At 45.2% G+C, this 12465-nt stretch overlaps 3 protein-coding genes across 3 annotated transcripts; all 3 read left to right on the top strand.

The window, feature by feature from the left end:
- Nucleotides 1–695: 695 nt before the first annotated feature.
- Nucleotides 696–2201, top strand: BJ212DRAFT_1489006 (uncharacterized protein; the record flags this gene model as incomplete). Its single annotated transcript, XM_041341394.1, has 7 exons — nt 696–860; nt 913–1090; nt 1178–1368; nt 1436–1528; nt 1572–1697; nt 1776–1842; nt 1894–2201. The coding sequence occupies 7 exons, from the start codon at nt 696–698 to the stop codon at nt 2199–2201; spliced, it is 1128 nt and encodes a 375-aa protein (XP_041185474.1).
- A 3638-nt stretch (nt 2202–5839) lies between these two features.
- Nucleotides 5840–6355, top strand: BJ212DRAFT_1406166 (uncharacterized protein). The gene has a single exon (XM_041337415.1). It carries the CDS (start codon nt 5864–5866, stop codon nt 6137–6139), a length of 276 nt encoding a protein of 91 aa, XP_041185473.1. The 5' UTR covers nt 5840–5863; the 3' UTR covers nt 6140–6355.
- A 5697-nt stretch (nt 6356–12052) lies between these two features.
- BJ212DRAFT_1489003 (uncharacterized protein) lies at nt 12053–12406 on the top strand (the record flags this gene model as incomplete). The annotated part of the gene is made up of 3 exons (XM_041341393.1): nt 12053–12203; nt 12256–12269; nt 12305–12406. 3 exons carry the CDS (start codon nt 12053–12055, stop codon nt 12404–12406), a joined length of 267 nt encoding a protein of 88 aa, XP_041185472.1.
- Between the last annotated feature and the right edge of the window lie 59 nt (nt 12407–12465).

Here is a 12465-nt window from a genome sequence, read left to right as displayed (position 1 = left end):
TACATCATGACCACCACGCGCCGTCGCTAGATGACTCAGTTCTCTTATCTCTGACTCGATCGATGACGCATGCGTCATGACTCATTCCTCTTATCTCTGACTCGATTGATGATGTATGCGTACCTGCCCTAAAGTACCTATGTCTATATAAACACAGTCATGTACTTAGCTAGACTTCACTTTAATCTACTAGGTCTTACCTGAATTATCCTTCACTTAGGACCTCCAATCCTAAGTCGTCTGATAACCGATATTCAAGCCAGAGACACTCTCTTCGACTTGTCTTAAGAACCTTACATTTGTAGGGATACGATCCGGCTTCAGGTGATACTCTTATCGAGTACCTGTCGTCGTGCCCATCCTAGTCGACTTACGGTTCGCCGTAACAGGTCCTGTTTCTGGAGAACTTCATATCCTTCCTATTCCCTTGTTCGTGCAACCCATTACATCAACTGTCCAGGTCAGCTCCTCTGAGAAGGAAAATTCAGGCAATGTCAATGTTTGCGCAACCCATTACATCAACCCCATTGAATGAGTAAGTTCTCTTCTATCCTAGTTTATACAGCTGGATTGATGAGTTATAGACCTGCTGGATTTGATGGTGATGACATGCTTACAGTTGTGAAGCAATATTGGAAAGACTCATATGGGAATATCAGGCAAGGACCTCGCCCTCATCCTAATTTTGACCAATAATGACTGGATTCTATAGATATCCTTATGATTCATCCACAGAAAGTAATACTGTCGAGCTCATTCATGACACGTTCCAAAGTCTCAGTGATTGGGATGGCTTTATGGTCGATGGATATGACAGCGTCACAATAGACACTCACATCTACCAGATGTTTTCAGATGAGGTATGCACCCTTTCTTCTGACACAACAACATATTAATGACGTGAATAGCAAGTTGCCTACAACTATTCCCAACACATCAAGGAGGCATGCAGTCATGGGTCTAGCCTCTCGCCATCACGAAGCTGAGTCTCACCATCACCACCACGAAGCTGGATCTTTCCTCAGGCATGTCCACTGTGCCATCATGGCCCTTGGCTTATGGGAAGGTCATGCTGTTGTGTTCGTTCTCAGTGAGTGCTTACCTTGTACCGCTAAAATTTCTCTGATCTTCCTATTCCCTTGTTCATGCAACCCATTACATCAACCATCCAGGCCAGCTCCTCTGAGAAGGAAAATTCAGGCAATGTCAAGGAGCTTCTTCCTGATGGGTCCATCTTGTGGGTCTATCACCATCATGAAGCTGAGTCTCACCATCACCACCACGAAGCTGGATCTTTCCTCAGGTGTGTCCACCATGCCATCATGGCCCTTGGCTTATGGGAAGGTCATGCTGTTGCATTCATTCTTGGTGAGTGCTTACCTTGTACCACTAAAACTTCTCTGATCTTCCTTCTAATTGACCTTCCTTCCCAAAGCGTGTCGAGCTGAAGCACTTAGAGCATGAGCACCAAAGGTTATTGCAATGGAAAATGTTCAAGGATCGAATGCGCGCACTTGAACAACAGCAGGTGCAGGAGTTGCTTAGCATTCATTATGACCCCACTGCCTCAGCTCATCTTGCAGTCTCAGCGCCCAGAGACCCTTTCTAAGGCTGTCAGTTCTCGAGGACAAAGTCCAGGTGGCTTATGCATCAGCAATGCACAGTGTCATTCAAGGAGGTCGTGTCCTCTATGGACTGTAAGTTGTTCACCCTCGACGCAGCCGAATGTGCTCCTGCATTTTACTCTAAACTACTAACATCAACCAAAACACTAGTTTACAGGTCCATCCCGCAGCTCCCAGACACCAAATCACCAAGACAATAATATCAACTTCAAGATTGGTAAGTTTGCAGCTCGTCTGCTGTAATATTTCCACTCACCTTAACCTGCAGTCACACTGCACTCGCATTCAGTTTTGACCCTTGCACCCCAAGACCCTCTTCAGTCTCTCCCACAACCCCAGTGGGACCTCCAAGTCCACCTGCCATCCCACATCCTCATTCACCTCTGCGAGTGCACGAGCGGCAGCCTCTGTCCACCAGCATTTTCGCTCCTGCCCACAACACACGTTGGAGTCCATCGATCTTGGTTTATCTGTCATTCCAGCGTCATCAATGAACAAACAATGAGCCAAAGCCTGAGGACGTACCAGATCACGCTCAAGATCTTTGTTCAGACAAGTATAGAGTTCGAATCATGAGTAGTAGTAGTAGATTGATAATGATGTATTGCAACTTGCAGCACTTGTTTCAGTGTTGGTAATTGATCTTGCCTTGCACTGCTTTTCGACACTTAAATTCCACGTGCTTCCTTACTTGACTTGTCAAACTCAAAGCAAAGTGAATAATTATAGATAAGTTAAAAATAAGTTTTAATTTTCAAAATAAGCTGCACTAAGGAATGTGTGAATTTACTGATGACTTGGAGATCATGTTGCATGCACCAACTGCAGTGCACATCTTTGCTGTGATTCAAGGAGCTTCCCACCACCAATTGGTTGTGCCTATGATACAAGTTACAATATCAGCCATAGTCTATGAAGTGGTCAGGGAACCCATGTGTGCTCTCGGATCATTGACATCAGAGTCTCTAGTTGTGCTATACAAGAACTTGGGTTTTCTATTCAAAGAAGCTTTTCATCCCTAGCATCAGGGATGGGCTGAAAATGCCACAAAAAGAGAGGAACCATTAAATCTGAGGGGAGTGACCATGCTCTTTGATTGCCTATTCCAAAACTCCACCCCAACATCCACAATAGTAGGAATGCCAGCTTGTACAGCACAAAAAGATGCAGCCCACAGAGAGGTGTGTGTCCTCTGCAGGTACTTTGATTTCTCTTGGGGAATGGCAACAAGGCGATAGCCACAGAGGTGGAGATAGTGGAGTACCATCAAGGCTGCTTCATGACATAGTCTTGAGACCAATCCAAGGATGATGAGGTCAAAAGGGGAGAGATACCAGGTGATGTCTTGCCAAAGCTCAAGAGGCAGCATTGGGCAAATGGTGCTGTGTGATACATTGTCACTCCTGTCAGCTCTCTGAGTGAGTGATTTCTCTGCTTTAATGTTGATGTACCATGCATAATGGCAAACCTCCACAGCACGCTTGAAGAGTGCAGGGTTGATGTGATAGCCAAGATGGGTGAGAGCAGTGATGCCTGGCATAGAAGGTGAATGTGCAAAGAATGATGGTAAAAATTGGAGAGCACTCATGTGGCTAAATGTTGCTGTGTGTGTGTCTTTGATGACTTTGACGATTATGCAATGAAAGACAGAAAATGTGATTCCAAAGCAATGACCAGGATTATCCTTCTGCTCCACAATTGTGTTGATCAGGCATGATACAGAAGCCTGTAGGCATCACTCATCATATAGATGTGTTGCAATGCAGACAACAGTATCTTCGTGAACCCATGTGAACTCCTGTCTTTTCAGCTCAGGATGGTAAACACACCAAATGTCATCAAACATCTGAGGAACAAGCGCAACATTGGCCATGAAGCATGCAATTGACCATTGACCATCCGTGACCTGATTGTGGTCATTTAAAAGCTCTATTTCATAAATTTCCTTGCCAATGGCTGGGTTAATCATGCACTGCCCAACCATGACCTCTAGCAATGTGACTTGAACATGCTTGTCTTCAGACAGGATGTCACTTTTGGCAAGCAGATCGCTCAAAGCCACTTGTGATCCAGTGCACATCAAAGACTGGTATGTCATGAGTTCAGAATTGTTGACAACTGATGGTGTGGTGTAGAGAATGAGATTGCTCTAGGCATATATCGCCCATATTTTGACTCATGATGATTGGTATAGTGCACAACTCACTATCTATAACTTTCCCACAAAATGCGCCAGAGGTGCGATGCTTTCCCACACTATGCAACACATTCCTGCACACGCACTTAGCATGCTCTTCCCATGCTTGGTCACCCTTTGTCATGCAGCATCCCAGAGCATCCATCCATTGTCCAACCAGTTCCCTAGTGAGTCCTTTCTCATTTATTCTCATATCAGACCATATTTAGCATCATACAATATTTATTTCATCATGGACCCTGTCCTTACATCATTTACATACTTAGAGTGCTCCCTATTTGCTTCCGAGCCCTGGGAGTGTGCCTAGGCACAGCTTACCTGTTGCCTAGAAAGTTTTCATACAACAACCACCACCATCCAGTAGTGTCTAGCAGTCAGAATTATCATGAGTTAGCATCCATCAGAGTCATCACCCTAGTCCTCAGCCCAGTCTACTATCATCAGTCTCCACTCAGCAGTCTTAGTTCACACCTATCATCATCTTTTACATGTTTGCGCACTGCATGTGCCTTATTCCCATGCTTTGCGCTCCTACACACTCAACATTCCCATGTGTGCACTCCCAGTGCACTTCACCAGAGTTGACCTGGTGTCACTTTGTGGATCTTGCTTTCCTTGCTTCCCTTAAGGGTCAAACACATCACTTGGCACACTTCAACCAACACATTTAGAGAGTTAGTAGGCTTTCTCTCACCCCAGAGGTAGAGCCATTCTTTCTTTCTTTAGCTCTGCAACTCCAGCAGAGTTGTTGAACCTTCAGTGGGCTTCTTGTACTTGTGCTCAGGGGGGCATCTCAATATGCAAGCTGTGTGGCTGTAATGATCTTTGGAGATATGATCTTTGGCGGTGTCATCTTCAGACATGTGATCATCAGTGATGTATTGGATAAAAGTGTTATCATCTGGAAGGCATTCCAAGGAGAAGAAAGGCATGCCATCCAGGTAAAAGATATTGCAATCAAGGTCAATCTCATAGGTCCAGATGCAAGTTTCTGGCGGGGACCAGGAGGGGGGGTTGAAATCATCCCCATTTTCTATCAGTAATGGGGAATGTGAAGGGCTCTTCAACCTGTCCAACATCTCTCCAAACACTTGTCAATAGGTTGTGATGGCATTGGGTTGTCATATATTTTAATGCTAGATACTGCATAAGCCCTCAGTGTGATGGAACAAACTATATTGAATACCTAGATACTGTGTAAGCCTAAGCTGTAGTCAGTATCTAGTGGCGGACCAAATAATAAAAAGGCTTACCCTCAGTGTGATGGAACAAACTGAGGGAAGGTGAGAAAGAGAAGTGGGATATATATATACATGGAGGTTCGAATTCCAAACAGTCACAGGTTCCTGTCATTGTAATGCATTATTTGCTGTACTTGTAGCACACCTGTGATGCATTCTTGCTACAATTGTAGCACTCTCCCCTCCCCTGCTAATATATGGTGCATCACTTGTGCATCACCCAATGCATCTTTTGATGCATCCTACCACCGCATTTTTTAGACTGTGGGAAATTTGCACTACACCCAAAACATAGCCATTTCCGGTCATCTCCTGGATCTCAACATTTCCCACACTCCTCCTCAGCACATTCCTGTCCACCACCATACCATATCCACCTATCTACTGTAGAGAAGTATTAGTGTATGCTATGTATATATAATAGGCCATAATAGAACGCTTTTTGGTTTGTTTTTGTCCCAACACAAGCTCCAGAGACCTGTACATTTAATACAGGAAAAACATATCAAAAACACATCCGCATTTTTCCCCCTTCAATGATAGAATGTCTTAGCACACTAGATATATGTTTCTGAGTATATATGAGTCGATTCCACCGCTCGTTTGGCCCTCCAAAGGTCCCTGCAGCACTAAATGTAGTATGCACACAAAAAATAACAAATAGCTTCGCTTTTTTTCAGTTTTAACTATATAGACTTGAAAATATGATCCCCAACATCCTTTCAATAGTATACACAAGATATGAGCAGTATGGGATCATAGGTTCAGTCCCTGGGGTGCTGTATTGCTATCCTCCCCTGATGGTTCATCTCCTGGGAAAATTTTCCCTGGGGCTCCGACCTTCCAGAGATGTAGGGATTGTATTTCTAGGTGTATATGGAGTATATATATGTTATAAATATAAGCCAACAGTAGCAGGATCCTCCTTTATAAACCAATACTTCCTCCTGCTTGCATGGGTGTATATTTTCGCAATTTTGATGGTTATACTTATTCACCACTGGAATGATTACCTAGCAGGCTCATATATATTATATAGGGTGTATATAAAGGCTAACTATGGCCAAGATCAGTGAGAAACAGGGCGGATTATTGATATCATGTACATACTAGATATATTGAGTGATAAGGTATTTTACATGTCATCAGGGAGATATTTTATGATCAGACTGTTGTAGTACATCCTAAATACACTAGGAAGTATTGTCCCAGTGTTACAGGACGATCCACCTAGAATTGAGAGCAGGGAAAGCATATAGATAAGAATTGGACTGTGGGAAACCTAAAAGGGCAAAACATCGAAAATCAACACTTGGGTGCACATACAGTTAAGGCCTCCAAACAACCCACACTCACACAACAACCCTTCCACACCACCTCTACCCATAGAATAAAGTGCAGGAAAGGTTCTTTGAGCACTCTACTATGTAATATACTGACTTTTAAGAAAATCCTTACCCTGTATATGCATCAATTATGACATTTGTAGAGTATTTCTCGTGCAAAAATAATATTTCACTTGCCTATTCATCAATTGTGGGTGAGCGGCCCTGTGCTCCTGAGATATTGTGTATACTATTGAAAGGATGTTGGGGATCATATTTTCAAGTCTATATAGTTAAAACTGAAAAAAAGCGAAGCTATTTGTTATTTTTTGTGTGCATACTACATTTAGTGCTGCAGGGACCTTTGGAGGGCCAAACGAGCGGTGGAATCGACTCATATATACTCAGAAACATATATCTAGTGTGCTAAGACATTCTATCATTGAAGGGGGAAAAATGCGGATGTGTTTTTGATATGTTTTTCCTGTATTAAATGTACAGGTCTCTGGAGCTTGTGTTGGGACAAAAACAAACCAAAAAGCGTTCTATTATGGCCTATTATATATACATAGCATACACTAATACTTCTCTACAGTAGATAGGTGGATATGGTATGGTGGTGGACAGGAATGTGCTGAGGAGGAGTGTGGGAAATGTTGAGATCCAGGAGATGACCGGAAATGGCTATGTTTTGGGTGTAGTGCAAATTTCCCACAGTCTAAAAAATGCGGTGCATCGAATGCATGACCAATGGCATCACAAACGCATCAACAGATGATGCATCGAATGCATGCATCGCCCTATATTGCTGCTAATGCATCAGTATTGGCAGGCCTACAATTGTAGCATAAATGCATCACTACTAACGCTGCAATCACAGCAATTTCTTGCATTACTACGACAAGGACGCCTGAAACAGTGACTCCGCTCATTGCATCGTCATCGAGCGTAGCACCAATAATATAAGTTGAAGCACTTTTAGGCCGAGCCATTCTGGATAACCATCAGAATTGTGGTGTGATTTGAAATACATATTCCGATAGCGGACCGCGTGGTACCCGTTAGTACCCATGCCTGCAGTAAATCAAAGAGACCTGGACAGTAGTCTCAAGCGTCAACTTATGTTGATGGTTCAAGTTAGTGTAAGAAAAAACTTGATTGGCTTACGATGGATGATTTTAAGCCAGGTCATTATGTAAGTACAAGATCTGGCCGCTGAGTCCAAAGGTGATGTATAGACTTATGATTGAATATTGACCGGCCGTCAAAGTGTCAGGTAACCAAGGTCAAGTATTGACTAGTTTGAATTTGTTTCGTGTGGTACAACAAGAAGAATAAGCTATTAGATAGTATATCATTAGAACAAGACAAATACGACTTTCAGCTCCGGATACTCAAACACCATAGAAGAAACGCCAGTAACCTGGAAGTAGATGGCTGAGCGCGTACCACAACTGTTATGAGTCCATTGTCAGTTTCACCTCAGTATGCTCCCAAGTAATATTTCGACTCACGCTATAAAATTTGCAGGACTGCTTGTCGGCGCCCACCGTGCCGTACATCACGAATCGGGTCCCCACATATGCTCCGTAAGCCACAAATGCAGTGGTAGAGAGCGCATCTAGCTTCCAGATATGGCTCAAGACAAATGACCAGAGGGGAATGCCGAGCATCATTGAAAAGCGTGCGGCTTTAGGGAAGATTGTGGGCAGGGTGCACCTGCCAGTGAGGCGATCGCCCTCTTCATCCTTGAAGTCTTGCGCATGAAGCGTAGTCGCAAAGACTGCCGAGCTAAGTGCAACCGCCAAAGCACCGACTTTGTCCATGCGTGAGTTGCAAGAACCTGTACGCTTGATCAGCAAACTGATAGATTGTCTGCAACTGGATAGATTTACCGGCAGCAACGGTTCCTCCAACCTCCAGACACCCACCGAGGATGGCTGTGAGTACATTCTTTGATAATCCCATTTTATCACCGTGAAGTTCGTTGTACCAGATCGTGAACACCGCAAAAACGGTGCTGGCCAGCAGAGCCTGAGTGCCATACCACAACGACAGCATCAAGCAGACTGGGACCATCACCCAGCGTATATCAGCTGCGCTGTCGACAGAAATGCGACCAGCAGGTATCGGACGGGAGGGCTTGTTCTTGCGGTCCTCCTCCGGATCCTGGATCTGGTTGGCAATATCGAACTGCAATAAGTGGAACCATATCCACAAAGGAGCATTCCAAGCGTGGATGGGATCATATCTGGGAGCCGCAGATAATGCAAATATGGTCTGAAAAGTGTAATTGAACGAGGGGGCGAGACACGTATTAGTTGTTACATACGACAGGTATCAGAGTGGTTCTGATATCATTTTGTGTGAAAAGAAAGATCGTCTCGAGATGACGAGCGATGCTATCAGTGCGAGCAGTGAGAGCTTGAGAGAACATGGCGAGTTTTTTGAATGCCCAGGTTGTGTGCCGGGTTCAGGCCTTTATACCTTGAATTTGTGCTTGAACGAAGCACGAACCGGCATGGCAAAAGTCATGCCGGGAGTTTACAAGAACTCAAAGACTGCTTCCAAAAGTTGCTGGATTTCGAGACACCAGACGGGATGTGAATCATTGGTCCCTGAGTCAAGGCTGTGAAATCTAATCTTTTTTTGGTAGGGAAATATACGACGCCGACTTGAAAGAGTTCTATACAGAAGTTGCGGCTATCCGTTCGTGAGAAGTGGCGCTCTTAACTCTCGGAATGCCCCTGAGCCGTCATAGCCAGAGATAGCCCCAGATTTGACAGTGTTCGAGAAAATCACTTTATATGGGCAATACGTGCTACCCGGTAGATAAGCGAAAGATTAGAGCGCTCACTACGTAGCATCTGACCCGCAATATGCCCACATTAATTGCTACCCTGTGGCTATAATTGGTCAATGATTGGTGGCATCAAATTGCAGATCGCACTCACTATCAGGAGAAGATCGCCCATACTCTGCAGAGCTTGAAAGATCACCAGTGTAGTACACTCGAAGACTGCAGATATCGAGGACTGATGCAGTTGTACTATGGGAAGTCATCGGTTAAGCAGTTGCTCGAGAAGTCACGAATGTCACGATGCACAATTCCATGGGTCATTGATGCCACGAAATGGCGCTCGGCTTGAGATACCTCTAGGCACCCCGCGATGTGATACAGCCATGCTTTCCACGATAACATTAAAACTCGACGCGAGCTTGTAGTCAGCATAGCACTGGCTTCTGAGTCCGACGGGACGCCAAATAACGGCTCAAGTTCCGTGCGAGCTTACAGGCTGGATAGCGCTGGTTTGAATGCACACGTTCCACTGATGAATAATTACGAAAGCGTGCTGGAAATGGCTCCCGGCTACCTCGTGGTGAGATTCTTGCGGTACTGTGAACCGCCACCCCCAAGTCAAAGGTCGACTCGATCCGCCAGCATCGACAAGGATCAACGCAACTGCAACGTATTTTGTTGCACTATGTAACCAATGAAAGCTGAATTATGGCAAATGACTTATAACAAGATACGCACCACAAAATACTCTTGTCTGTGAGGAAACAATCCACCATAGGTTGTCGCCCGAGATTTCCTATAGCTAGCCCACAGTCAAAGTAGCCGTGACGAACGATATTAGAGTCTTAGTAGGTCTTAGTGATCAACTTGCCTACGAGGCGATATGCGCATTCGCGACAGATTGATCTCCAGTCCAGTCAAACATATTGACACGATGAAGAGAGATGTACCACGGTTCCTTGTAACTGGAAGCTTGAAGAACGAAAGTAAATGGAGGATGGGTTGTCGCTCTCACGCAAATCGATGGTCCGTGCACGCTCAGCCCAATATAAAATCCGACCAGATAGGAATTGAATTCTTCATACTTACCTTGATGGCACAGGCCTCTTCACGTCTCAGGTTCGTGGGCCGTGGAGACCTTTCATAGCACGGCGACCTTGTCCTCAGAGGGTGTTTGCGGTTTGTATGGGCTTCGGCTCATGCATCGTCTCAATATTTTCCCGTCCCACCACGGCCACTCTGGCTGGGTGGGCCTTTCTTTTTGCTGTCTGGCCGTCCTGACCCTAACCCTAGTTTGCTGTATCGAGGGGCGGGCTGAAGTCATTGACTCGTACACGACATCGTCAGCCACTTTGCACGAGTAATCAAACTGCTTAAGTTTCCTCAGTGTCCATTTTCCGGATGTCCTCACTCAAATATCGTATTAAAAATGTAATGCATTATTTAACATTGGCTTAGAAGTTCTGGTACCTCAGTTACCAAGTGCTAGTGAGTACTTGAGTGATGTTCTATTTGTAATGTTTGCTCGGTTGTGACTCGACATGGTCATATCGTCATGCAAGTGCTACATATTAAACCTGTCCCTCGTCCATGTCTTGCCAGAACGTTTATGCATATGAGCAGCACCACGTTGTAGTGATACTGGTGCGTCCGGATTCATACAAGCTTACAGTCACGTGGCGGCCTGTATAATTTCATTCAGACTCCCATTTCCTGAGTTCGAGTGTAGCCGATCAAGGAGTGTGATTTCTGGGTTTTTCCGTCGTCTTGCTAGGTGGCTGTTGAGTCATAGAGTCGTCACTATTCCGTCTAGGTTAAACAATCCTACATGATTGTGCGTATCCATTGAGATTAGCAACGCCGTCGATTGGCAAGATCGTGAGTATCACTAGAGGCAGTCACATCGGCTGTCCAGTGTTTAGCGGCGGCAAGCAGTTTGAATCGAAGACTTGGAGCACATACAGGAGTCAAAGAGCCTTATTCCCTCACGTTGACTAATAAAAAGAAATTCACAACGTTTGAGATTGCAACAGCGTTGGGATTTACTGTTGTTCACCCCTGCCAGAGCCTCTGGGATGTGAGGTGTAACTTGAAGTCACCGTCGCGGAATTGCAGTTTGCGCGCACGCGGTCAGGGATGTCTTCTGGTGTGATTGCAGTTGTCGGTGCGGTGTCGCATTAGGCAAGAAGCTCTTGAATGAACCCAGTTTTATATAATCTTTGAGATCCAGGCGCAGGTTGATAGTGCGGCGAGGATTGAGGCGCTGAGCACCTATATGTGGAGCGAACCAGGGAAGCTGCCTGCCGGGCCTAAGGACAATATGCGCGGGGATAGTCCTCGTCTTCTAATACTTCATAAGGAAGCAGTTCTTCGCTTGATCGTGATTCGAGGTGGAGCTACTAAGGTAGCTTGAGATCAGATAGAATATGCAAATCGGCAATCATTTTTTGAAGAAGTTCTTCACCATTCTTGCTTTGCAAGTTTGACAGGCATTTCGCATGGTATCTGAGCGCGACGAAGTTTTCTATGAGTATCTCATGGCTCCATGACATTCGTCTCCATGACGTACGCTGTCCGACCTTCGGATTTGAACCACTTGAAAATTGTTGTTGTCGCGATATATGAATGGAAGAACTGAGCTCTATTTCGGCTGATTTTGAAGTTCCCAAATGGACGGCGTGGGAAATCTTGGCTGTGTCCAACAGTTGTCACTTGAAAGCAGTTTGAGCAGCTTGTCCTACCAAACGGCTGGGCATCTGCCAAGCTTCTGCTTTAACTGAATTTCTTGCCAATCTGTGAACTACTTCTGTGGCCCCTGTGCCCGCGCCTCTCATTTCTGTTCTACGTTAAATTTCAACTTGTATATGTCTGCACACGGCCACAAACATACGGGTTCCGTGACCCAGAACCACAAAGCTCAACTTGCTAATGCCTATAACGAACTCGGGAAGGAACTCTCATCGAGCAAGATAAGGGTTGTCGGAAACTACACCCTTGGAAAGGTCATCGGTGAAGGTATGGTTTCTGACTATCTTATTCTTGCTTTCCTATCCCTGACACACACCAGGCGCGTACGGCAAGGTTCGCTTGGGCACTCACCGTATCACCTCTACCAGAGTTGCCATAAAGCAAATTCCGAAGGCAATGTCTGCCTCCCTCACCCGCGAAATACACCACCACCGCCAGCTCCACCACCCCCATGTCACTCAGATGTATGAAGTCATTGCCACTGAATCTCACATCTGGATCGTCACAGAACTCTGTTGTGGTGGCGAGC

The sequence above is a fragment of the Suillus subaureus genome, assembly GCF_016647635.1.
Source record: "Suillus subaureus strain MN1 chromosome Unknown BJ212scaffold_217, whole genome shotgun sequence".
NCBI classification, from domain to species: Eukaryota; Fungi; Basidiomycota; class Agaricomycetes; order Boletales; family Suillaceae; genus Suillus; species Suillus subaureus.
This window is presented reverse-complemented; position numbering and strand designations above follow the sequence as displayed.